This window comes from Misgurnus anguillicaudatus, chromosome 22 (genome assembly GCF_027580225.2).
Source record: "Misgurnus anguillicaudatus chromosome 22, ASM2758022v2, whole genome shotgun sequence".
Classification (NCBI taxonomy): Eukaryota; Metazoa; Chordata; class Actinopteri; order Cypriniformes; family Cobitidae; genus Misgurnus; species Misgurnus anguillicaudatus.
Window position 1 is genome coordinate 36,201,079 of NC_073358.2, and position 11,745 is coordinate 36,212,823.

The following is an 11,745-nucleotide window of genomic DNA, read 5'->3' on the forward strand; positions in this document are numbered from 1 at the left end:
TAAAACTAAAATATATACCAAAGATTTTTTAAATTACAATACTTCAAGGAATTATTCATTCATTTATCAACGAATTAATTTAACCAGTGCTCATTATGTGAAAGCATTGTGCTTGGAATTGTCATAAAAATATTACAAAATAAAATTCTTGGAATGTTTTCTTGTTTATGATTTTCAAGTGAAATAACTGACATGATATTCACCCTTTCATTCAATTGTTTAATTTTGTGAATGACATATTTAATGAAAAAAATTTTGAAGTAGTATGTTGTTAAACACTGTAGCCTGATCTCCTGATCAAGTAAAAGACACTGTGATTTCAGACATTTTAATAATAAATTTATATAAAACAAAAAAAATAAAACATTTCTCATTTTTATTTAATATATCTTGTTTTAAAATGGCAGTAGGTGCATTCACATCAAAAAATAAACAGATTAGATCTCAAAGATTTGTTTATGTAAAATCTTTCAGTACAATACTGTTCTGTTTATTTTAAGAGGAAACCAAACAATGAGGCAATCATCAAACATTAAAATTATAGATCCAATTAAAAGTCAATTATAACAGAAGAAATCAATGGATTTACATATTAACTTCCTCTTATTCATGTCTGCTCGCATCCATGGTAACTTACTTGTGATTTTTTTAGCCGAGTGATGTGAATTGGGCGGCGCAATTGCCGCAAACATATTATTCGCCTCAAACGCGTCTTTGCGCAAATTGAAAAATTTCAACTCAAGCGAAAAAATCAAATAAAATAAGTACAATTTAATAATTTCAAAAAAGCAAAAATTCAAAATAAAAGTCACTAACACTTGCATTTGAAACGCACCTATCAATCAGTTATTCATGAAACCTGAACAAATATACCCAAAGATTTTTTAAATTACAATACTTCAAGGAATTATTCATTAATTCATCCACAAATTAATTTAACCAGTGCTCCTTTTGTGAAAGCATTGTGCTTGTAATTGTAATAAAAGTAATACAAAACAAAATTCTTGCAATGTTTTCTTGTTGCTGATTGTCAAATGAAATAACTGACATGAGATTCACCCTTTCATTCAATTGTTTAATTTTGTGAATAACATATTTAATTAAACAATTTTTGAAGTAGTATGTTGTTAAACACTGTAGCCTGATCTCCTGATCAAGTAAAAGACACTGTGATTTCAGACATTTTAATGATAATAAATGTATATAAAATAAAGAATAAAACATTTCTAATTTTATTTACTGTTTTAAAATGGCAGTAGGTACATTCAACAGATTAGATCTCAAAGATTTGTTTATGTAAAATCTTTCAGTACAATACTGTTCTGTTTATTTTAGGAGGGAACCAAACTTCAATGAGGCAACCATCAAACGTAAAAATTATATAGAAAATAAAAAGTCAATTACAACAGAGGAATTCAATGGATTTACATATTAACTTCCTCTTGTTCATCTCTGCTTGCATCCATGGTACTCGCAAAGGACTCAGTACCCAGTGTTCTTAAAGGTGATTTTTTGAGCCGAGTCAATCTTATAGTCTTTGATACCTGAGGAGAAAAGTAAAGCATTGCAGATGAAGCCAATCAAGAAAGATAAAAACTATACAATCAGTCAATTAATTTACACAAATGTTTATGCATCAATATTTATTTTACAACCAGATGCATTAAATTTGTGCCCCTCATTTTTAATGCATTAAATGTGTGTTACTCACCCTGGTTCAGAGAGGTGCCATCAGTGGAAATATGCCAGTATCTGCGATCAGTTTGACGTGCTTGTTCGCCATTCACCATACTCAGGAATGGCCCCCATAAGCTCTCTTGTGTACTAAAGCTGTGATGCAGAGAGCACAGGCCTTTTAAATATAATAAATAAGTTCTAATTTATGCATTAATGCACAATGCAAATGCTTGCTATTGTTACAGTATACCTTAACGCATTAGATTAAGCATCAAAGAATTGGTCAATCCAAACTTACTTGAAATCTTTTTGCTTGTCCTGGAGAAAACTGAGGGCTTCGAAAAGCGAGGAGCCTCGGGGTACGTGAATAATATAAAGTGATGCTTCACCGTTTGATTTAATGACCTCCACCTCTAGAGACACTTTTTCCTTACTTGGAGGAACTTCTGTTTCGGTAATGGCATCCAAAACAAGAGTGTCTAAATAAGAGACATCAAACCCAAAAGCACAAGGATATAACAAACTTACAGTATTAGGAACGTATACAGGAATCTTTTATTATTAACACTTTACAGAGTTTGGATGTACCGTCCTCGCTGCGACATTCTTTCTTCTTCAGATTGAGGTATGATTTTTGCTGTAGGGCAGGCAGGACCTGGGAAATGGCCATGGGGTTATGATAGGTTCCTTGTCTTGCATCTGCCCTTAAAGCCTCCATAGCAGTGGCGAACTCATTCATTGGACTGCCCATAGCCAATAAGGCCTACAAAATAGATATGCAAAATAAAAAATTGCTCATTTATTAAAACATTTCACAAATTTTACTCAGCACAGCATTTTTGTGTCCTACTAAAAAGTCTTACCTGCACTGCTAGTCCAGTGCTAAACTCATTACCCATGTGGCCATCAGCTCTTTTAGAGTCAAGAAGCCTTTGCTTAATGGTGGCAAGGGCCTTGTCCAGCTCCTCTGGATCTTTAAAGCCAGTTCCCTCATCTTTCAGACACTGGAGGGCCATGCCTGCCATAGCATGCGTGTCTGAGATATGATGAAAGAAGTGAGGTTACAAACTTGTATCAGAGTGTCATCCATCATCTATATCTTTTATCCCTATTGGGGACGTGGGGAATGCTGGAACCTATCATAACACTAAGTCATTGCTCCAACAAAATCAATGTGCTTTTATCAATGCAAACTACGCTGTTTAAACTCACCCACACATAAGGACTCTCCATGTTTAATCTGTCCGTGTTCAACAGCATGAATGAGTTTCTGGGTGACATGGGCATTAACCCTAATGCCACTTACACACAAAGCCAGGATTCCTAGAGAATACTGATAGTAGTTGGTCTTTGGGCGGTGACTGAATGCGGAGAAGAATAAACATTGAAATATCACCAAAGTCCTGCTAAACGTACATCATTTATTGGGTCAACTACAAGTTAAAGATATGCTCTTACATGCAATGTTCTGTTTCTCCTCTTCCATCTCTCTCTTCAGATGAGTAAAGAGGGGTTCCCGATCATCATTACCAGCGAGATACAGGCTTTCCAAGTCATGGCAGGAAGACTTCAATGCCAAGATGTATAGGGCAAGACGGCCAACCGCCAACTCATTGTTTTTGAGAGATCTACATATAGAACACAAAAAAATGTTTAACCATAAATCTGCCACAGCTATCTTAAATTCACACAAGATGAAAATTAGCAAGCCATTATTAAATAAGACCTAAAAGCAAAAAGAAGCATTTTTGCCATTAAATGAAAAGAAGAAACTGAAACTGAAATATACTTCTCAATATCATTATGAAAGTCTGTCTTGAGACGGTTGAGATGTTCGCTTTCTTTAGCTAGGTTATGTTGTTTTGAGAGCCGCAGGGCGATGTGCACGCTCGGATTGGGCAGATTATCTTGAATGTCCACAGAACGCAGCAGCTGCTTATTGAGGGACAGGTGGAGTTCCTCATGATCCGATTCTGAAGGATGATAAAGATAAACTGATGAGTAAGAAAGCACATGGAGACACAAACCTACAAATACAAATGAAGGTGGACAACCAGAAACATTTTCCGGGGCCCTTCTTCTAATCTAGGATCTAGGCTACCTGTTGAGGCTGGAGGAGATGCTAAAGTAAGAAACCGCTGATTATGTTTAATAAAATTCATAATTTAGATGCAATTACAAAAAAAACACATTTTGCAGCAGGGGTTGATATAAGTACAGTTATTGTTCTTGATATTTAGCTTGAACCGTTAGTCTAATGTAAATCAGTGGCATTGCACAGGCAAACACTTCCATACAAGGCGATTTATAAATTATATGACCCTTTACACTGCTAACCCAATACTCTACAATTACAATACACCCATATGGCAAAAAAAAGTTTCTTGTAAGTTTTAAATATATGCCAAATACATTTTGTAGAAAGTAAAGCCTAATTAAAGGGATAGTTCACCCGAAAATTCTGTCATCATTTACTCACTCTTCTGTTGTCTTTGTTCTGATGAACACGAAGAAAGATATTTTGAGAAATGTTTGTAACCAAACTGTTTGTGGACCCCATTCACTTCCGTAGTAGGAAAAAGAATACTATGGAAGTAAATGGGGTCCACAAACGGTTTGGTTACAAACATTTCTCAAAACATCCTTCTATGTGTTCACCAGAACAACAAAATCTGTACAGGTTTGCAACAATTGTAACAATTTTCATTTTTGGGTGAACTATCCCTATAAATTTTGTGAATTTGAAAATGTATTTAGCTTTAACTTTCATATCAACATATCAAAATTTATTTCAAGGGCAAGTAAATACATTTCTAATTTTACAATCTATATAGCAAGAAATGTATTCTTGGCCAAAATATATTAGAAATATATGCTAAATACAATTAATTTTATATTTTTAAAGTTGAAAATATATTTATTATAAACCCATTCAAAGCTGTTATTTTTAAAAGTAAACATAAACAAAGTTTTCTTACAAATATGTTTCAATATACAGTACTGTGCAAAAGTCTTAGGCCACCATGCCAGAATTAGATTTGTTGTTTTTGCAATGTTATAGTGATCATATATAATTGTTTTTTCGGTTTCTTTAATAGAATACATTCAGAAGATACAGGAAATGTTTATATAATATTAAAAACTATAAAAATGTAAACTGATGTGTCAAGTTTTTAGGGTAAACTCCCCTTCCACTTGAGCAATAACAGGAAACTGCAAAATTTCTTAAACATAAATAAAATTAAATCCTAATTTCTTATTTTAAAGAAATTAGTCATTTTACTTCATTCTGCTCAAAAACTTTCAATATGTGTTTACTAGTGCCAAGAGAGGTCTCACTAAACACCGACGATGCCAAAAGAAGACATTTAGCCTTTTTTTTTTTACATATTTCCTGTATTTATGTTTGTATTTTAATAAAATAGATTGAAAAATAAATATGGATGGACATTAAAACTTCTAAAACAACAGGTGGTGGTGGCCTAAGACTTTTGCACAGCACTGTATATTGTACATATATATTTTTTGCTGTATGGGCAGGTACACAGGTTTATGGGCACTGCTGGCTTGGCAAAAAAGGTCACAGTGACATTTTTCACCTAACCATGAACCCATAAAAATGTCTGTCTCAAAACTCTCAAGAGTCACAAAAGAGAGGGCAAAGAGTTTCCCTTTCTGCTGACAAGACAAAAAATAGACAGAATAAGCATAAATGGATTGAGAAACACTTTACTTAACAGCACAGTATATTTTTATATGAGTCAAATAATGGATTCAAACAGATGCGGACACTACTTAAGTATTTTTAATTTCTACATAAAAGTACTCAAGTAGTGTCCGCCTCTGGATTCAAACAAGAATTGCCCCATTGTCAATATAATCAATGTATCATGATGATATTGCCACAGTAGTTTATGCAAGAGTACTGCCATATGACAAGGGTATTGTGCAATGACGGGGTTTATTTTATTACCTCACCACATTACACGTCAAAATAACTTTGATAGGAAATTATTTAAAACATAAGTAACAATAGGAATAAAATATATAAAACGAAAAAGTTTAAATGAGACTTACCAAGAGGTTTTCCAGCGGTTAGCGCCAAGAGCGCACTCACAATAATGATAATCCCCTTCATTAGTTTGATCTGAGGCGAAAAACAATACAAACAACTGCTTGAATGTTTTATTACAATGTATTACAATGTAACTAAACCAACAAGAAACCCTATACATATATACTATAAGTAACATTATATCACACCAACCTTCGTCTTCAACGATATTATAATTAACGCAATCAAACTAATATTGTCGTTTTCGTGGTAGTGAGTACTCACATAAAATTAAACTGTAATATTTACCATAGTAAATAAATAAATAATTTTTTTTATTTTTGATACTTTAGTGTCTTGCCACAATAAAAATTATAGTACACTAACGTTACAGTGTTTTTGTCATGTTGATTGTCAGTTAACAGTATAGTTTTAAGTTTTTTTTAAAGATTTTGCAGTTAAATGTTCTGTAATCACGTTAAGTTAACTAACATGTAATAAACCAGTTTCTTACCTTTCTAATGCTTAGTTAGAGGGAAGATGACTCCTGTTGAAATGAACAAGCGACTTTTACTGTCACAGGAGGAGTTTATAGACTCATCCCGAGTTCAGTGAACTAACTGATGATCACTAACGTTAGTTACTTATCTACAGAGATTGTAGTTTCACATTAACGTTACATTGTACGTTAATGTTAAACGCTCTATTATCTTAACATTTTACTTTTTTGTATTTTTAAAATTTGTCAGAATAAAAATTCGTCGCTCTCTCAAACAAAGCGAGTTTGTTTACTGTTATTGTAGTGCACTTCCGGTGAAAGAACTACAAAACGTATAGACTACAAATCCCAAGAGCTACAAGTCTGCTCATCTTTCCAGAAAAGCGTCGTAAAATGTAGGATCATACAACTTCTCGTGCAAACTGTCTCTAGGTATTTTCACGCGTTTTAAGCAAAACTGACTTTCAGCATCTGAGAAGGGGTGAAAGGTAAGCGTGTATCTTTCTTATGAAAGCACAGATTAGGTGTTTTGAATGTTTTGGGGCGTGTAAGGGATCACGCTGCAGCCAGCGAGCAATTCATGTTATGGTTACCCGAAATGACACTAAATGTCCTTCTTGGGCAAATTGTGTTAGATCACTGAAGCTAAAACTAGCAGAAATTATAACTTCTCCAGATAATAATAGACTTGCATTTACATGTCATGGCCTACTGTGAGGAAAATGCATACATAGTTACAGTAAGCGCGCTACGCAGTGAAAACCAGCAGTTCTCACAATAATTTGATAGTTCCTCTGCTTAGCATCCAATCATATTGCGGGAATAAAATAATATCATTAAGCACTTGTTTAGTTAATAGTGCTAGAGAGCAAAATAAGCATTTTACAAAGTTTAACTTATAAACTTTTTTTGCCTTGTACAGAAAAAAAATTGAAACTCATTACATCATATTCACATTTATGCAAAAAGCAAAGCCTTTTACCAAAAATCCTGAAAGTGCATTTGAAATCTACATTTTTATCAGTATGAGTTTCTTGGGATCCTAAAGTGCAAGACTATTTATTTATTTATTTATCTGTTTTCTAGATTGTTTGTCCATCCACACTGCTCAGCTGCAGTGGTCATTTCACCTACATGTCTTTGTCGGCCACCTGAGGATGCAGAGCCCCAGATCAGGAAGCGAGTTGGAGTTCCTTGTGTTTTCCCACCATGCAAACTTTAATAACCCTAACTTGAGCACAATTTGTGGGCCAAACAAAGGCTCACATCATTTGACTGGAGGACCCATGCCAAATGCGTAAGCTTTTCTTTATTCAGCCAAATTACTTAAATTAATGAAGTTAAAGGCCTTAACAAATGTTTTTTCACTATGCTCAACTTAGAAGCTGGGAGAGAAGATGTATGAGGAAGCAAAGAAGGAGGACGGATGATGGGTAAGTGCATTTTTACACATAGATCAGATGGATTAAGTAGACCGGAGTTTTCATGACCTCTTTCCCTACAGAAGCTGCAGTCCAAAAAGGCCAAAGCTGATGGGAGAGGAAGAAGAAGATGTGGCCGAGCAACCAAGTCCTAAAGTGAGACGGGGATGGTCTGTGGACTCCATCGCCACTTCTCCTTCCACAGAGTCCAGCTTGGTTCAGCGACAGACTGAACCCAGGGCAGTGCTGAGAAGTCTGCCCTTTACAGCCTCTCCTTCCCCAATACGCAAAGTTCATACAGAGGGGTCAGGCATGGAGGTAGAGGCTGCTCAAAGGAGACTGCAGGAGATCGAAGATAGGTGCGAATGAATTCCAGCTTGTTTCAAACAGTACAAACGTCAACATTTTATCTTTGCTTGGTTGTGCATATCCATGTATCCATGTTCAGTAACTTTTTCTGTATGTGATCCAGCAGCCTGTGCAAACCTAGCTCAAGTCATTTTTTGATTTCTACGTAAAATTGCTACATAATGTAAAGAACATGTGAAATGTTTTGTGAAAAATATAACCTTAATTTGTTTAATAAAGCCATGTCAAAGATTGAAATCAACATAAGCACAATGTGATATACCCACTGTGCATGCTGTTTTTACATTGTATATACTTGTGTTTTTATTTAGGATAACTTTGGAAGATGACAGTGATGAGGAGGAGTTGGATGTTGAACCAGCTCAGCGCAGACCAGTGCTGGTGTTATCTGACAGCTTGAGGGAGGGGCTTCAGCGAGGGATTGCTGACATTCTGCCCCATACAGTAGCACAGTCAATGTGAGTGTATTGTTGTTACAGTCAGTAAACCTTACCACATTCACAATATACTACATAAACATTTCAAACATTATAAAGAACAGTGTTTCATAGTGGTTTTCATCCGTTTTTTTTTTTTAAATATATGCATGGAATCCAGGATTGAGCTGTTTCATATAAATATATAAATATATTTTTTTATATTTGTTTATTTTTGTCTTATTTTTACTGATTTGTTTCAGTAAACATAGCAGCTACTATAAAAGTCTCTCTGTAGTCAAAAATTGTATGAGTTAAAACACATCTTTAATAGAATAGTCCATTTTCTTAAAAGAAAAATCCAGATAAGTTACTCACCACCATGTCATCCAAAATGTTGATGTCTTTCTTTGTTCAGTCCAGAAGAAATTATGTTTTTTTGATGAAAACATTGCAGGATTTTTCTCATTTTAATAGACTTTAATGGACACCGACACTTAAAGGGATACTTCACCGATTTAGCATTCAGCTTTGTATCTGTAGAAACCCGGCAGTATTACTGAATGACCATGTTTCCCTCCCTCATTTCCCTCTGAGAGGAGAGATATCTGCATTTTGGTTCTGCAAAAAAGTCCTCCGATGATGTAATATGACGATTTTTGCATCATCGGAGGACTTTTTTGCAGAACCAAAATGCAGATATCTCTCCTCTCAGGGGGAAATGATGGAGGGAAACATGGTCATTCAGTAATACTGCCGGGTTTCTACAGATACAAAGCTGAATGCTAAATCGGTGAAGTATCACTTTAACACTTAACAGTTTTTTCAACAGAGTTTCAAAGGACTATAAACAATCCCAAACGAGGCATAAGGGTCTTATCTAGTGAAACGATTGTCATTTTTGACAAGAAAAATAACAAATATACACTTTTAAACCACAATTTCTCGTCTTTCTCCGGTCCTGAAAGCGTCAGTGTGACCTCACGCAATACGTCATGACGTCAAGAGGTCACAGAGGACGAACACGAAACTCCCCCCCAGTGTTTACAAATGTGTTGAAAGAGGACCGTTCCTACGTTGTTGTATGTCAACTGATACTAATTAATGTACTTTGTGTCAGTTTATTGTTTAAAATGGTCCGCAAATGTGTGTTTTATATATGTAACACGTGACCTCCCTACGTCACTACGCATTTACATTAGGTCGCGCTGGACCGGACCTAGACGAAAAGTTGTGGTTTAAAAGAGCATATTTTTGTTTTTCTTGTCAAAAATGACAATCATTTCGTCAGATAAGACCCTTATGCCTCGTTTGGGATTGTTTATAGTCCTTTGAAACTCCAACGAAAAAAACTGTCACGTGTTGAGTCAAGTGTCAAGTGTCGGTGTCCACCAAAGTCCATCAAAATGAGAAAAATCCTGCAATGTTTTCCTCAAAAAACATAATTTCTTTTCGACTGAATAAAGAAAGACATCAACATTTTGGATGACATGGTGGTGAGTAAATTATCTGGATTTTTCTTTTAAGAAAATTGAATATTCCTTTAAGCATCATAATAGCATATATAAAAGTTTTAGATGCCACAGTAATGTCTTTATGCTTTATAACCGCTTGAATGTTAATCTACACCCTTGCCCACTTAATGGCGCTTTTCCATTGCATAGTACCTCACAGCTCTGGTCAGCAATGGTGTTGAATGATACATTTTCACATAGCTTGTCTTAAAACGTATTAAAAACAAAAAAATAAAACCTACGTCCTTGAAGTGACCATACACTTTGCTAACAGACTTCTGGAAGGGCCCTTCGAGAAGGTATTCAGATGTTCACTTTCGTTTGGAACGCCCCTACAGATGGAATCCCCTTCATGAAGGGTGCATAAATGCTGTTTGGAAAATGTCCAATGTTTCTTTTTTCTTTATATGGCGGGTGGCAGCAACGTTCAGGTGCATTATTGCCATCTACTGTTTTGGAGTGTGGACCATAGTTTACACATTATTTGCCCAATGTTTAGCATGCTCTTCTTCTCTTATGTCTGTAGGAACCACTCTTGTATGGAACTGGTGTTATGGCGCCCCCCAGAGGACCCTCTCACCCAGAGGCTAAAAGACACATTACAAAGACAGCAGCGCAAGCAGCTAAACAGACAGACCCCTACACCCATACCATTGGTCAGCAACCCTATCAGCCCCCCGTCCCAGCCCCAGTTCACAGCAACCAATGAGCAAACTTTCAGTCCCCTGTTCAGCAGCCCTTCGGACCCTAACTCTGGAGAAGAAGACATGGAGTTGTAGGGAAATCTATAAACAGTTTGTAGTCTGATTGACTCGTAGTGTCCTTTGTATGAAATACATCAAATGAAGAATAGCACAGGGGTAAAATGTGATTTGTTTGTGCCATGCCATGCCTGTTTTGTTTGTTTATTTCAACCCACACATTGGCCATCTGAGTTAACTTTGTGGTTGGGACCATACTTGCACTAGCATAAATGAGAACTACTACCCTATGTGAACGTGCTTTCCTGCGGTACATTGGTTAAATGTGCAGTTATAATTTTAGATTCAATGCATAGATTAAAGTATTCTGTTTGCTGTTCATATCATGATGCTATTCATATCTAAGCTTGGATTTTTGGGTTTCGTCTCAATACTGAATATATTGTCTCAATGCCAAGTTAATAATATTGCAGTGTACTAGTATAAGAAACAGATTCAGAATGTTTGATATGTGACAAACTGCCATACATGGATTATTTTTGTTGTGAATAGGCCAAAACCTGTAAGTCATTTTTATTTTGATAGTCATTTTGATGGCCGTATTGTTTTGATCAGTATAACAGAATATTTGGTTGCTGTTGATGAATTTCAATGTTGTTGATTGTCTAATAGAGCCAGGAAAGACTCATGGGTGGTCTTGGACTGAATGCGGGAAACTGCTCTAATAATAGTTGTCAAAAATGATACAACATATTGTTGGAGATAAGAAAATGCATGGGCCCGCACCAATCTGTTTTTGGTTAATATAACCTGGTTCTGTTTAACCATATTGCAAAAAATGACTTTCTTTCTTAGTATTTTTGTCTCGTTTTCAGTAAAAGTATCAAAAAATTCTAAAATTAAGATGCATTTTCTTGATAAGCAAAATGACCTAGGAAAATAACTCTAGTTTTTAGACCAAAAATGTAAAATTTAAGCCAATTTGTGCTTAAAACAAGCTAATAATAATAATATTAATAATAATAATCTGCCAGTGGAATAAGAGAGATTTTCTTGAATTAAGTGTTAATGAAAAAAGAAAACGTATTTTAAGA

The 11,745-nt window shown here is 35.3% G+C and overlaps 2 protein-coding genes across 4 annotated transcripts; one reads left to right on the forward strand and one right to left on the reverse strand.

The window, feature by feature from the left end:
* Positions 1 to 205: 205 nt before the first annotated feature.
* Positions 206 to 6,413, reverse strand: tcn2 (transcobalamin II). 2 transcript variants are annotated; one of them, XM_055199177.2, is made up of 10 exons: positions 6,246 to 6,413; positions 5,755 to 5,824; positions 3,467 to 3,650; positions 3,136 to 3,305; positions 2,890 to 3,042; positions 2,541 to 2,713; positions 2,266 to 2,440; positions 1,976 to 2,156; positions 1,712 to 1,830; positions 206 to 1,544 (listed from the first exon to the last, which is right to left on the reverse strand). In XM_055199177.2, the coding sequence occupies exons 2-10, from the start codon at positions 5,813 to 5,815 to the stop codon at positions 1,483 to 1,485; spliced, it is 1,278 nt and encodes a 425-aa protein (XP_055055152.2). In that variant the 5' UTR covers positions 5,816 to 5,824; positions 6,246 to 6,413; the 3' UTR covers positions 206 to 1,482. The 2 variants fall into 2 exon arrangements, with proteins under 2 accessions (XP_055055152.2, XP_055055151.2); XM_055199176.2 differs by having other exon boundaries at positions 2,251 to 2,440.
* A 152-nt stretch (positions 6,414 to 6,565) lies between these two features.
* ccdc117 (coiled-coil domain containing 117) lies at positions 6,566 to 11,478 on the forward strand. 2 transcript variants are annotated; one of them, XM_073860295.1, is made up of 6 exons: positions 6,566 to 6,718; positions 7,317 to 7,527; positions 7,616 to 7,663; positions 7,735 to 8,010; positions 8,332 to 8,478; positions 10,477 to 11,478. In XM_073860295.1, the coding sequence occupies exons 2-6, from the start codon at positions 7,388 to 7,390 to the stop codon at positions 10,727 to 10,729; spliced, it is 864 nt and encodes a 287-aa protein (XP_073716396.1). In that variant the 5' UTR covers positions 6,566 to 6,718; positions 7,317 to 7,387; the 3' UTR covers positions 10,730 to 11,478. The 2 variants fall into 2 exon arrangements, with proteins under 2 accessions (XP_073716396.1, XP_055055154.1); XM_055199179.2 differs by having other exon boundaries at positions 6,567 to 6,718; positions 7,613 to 7,663.
* The last annotated feature ends 267 nt before the right edge of the window (positions 11,479 to 11,745 follow it).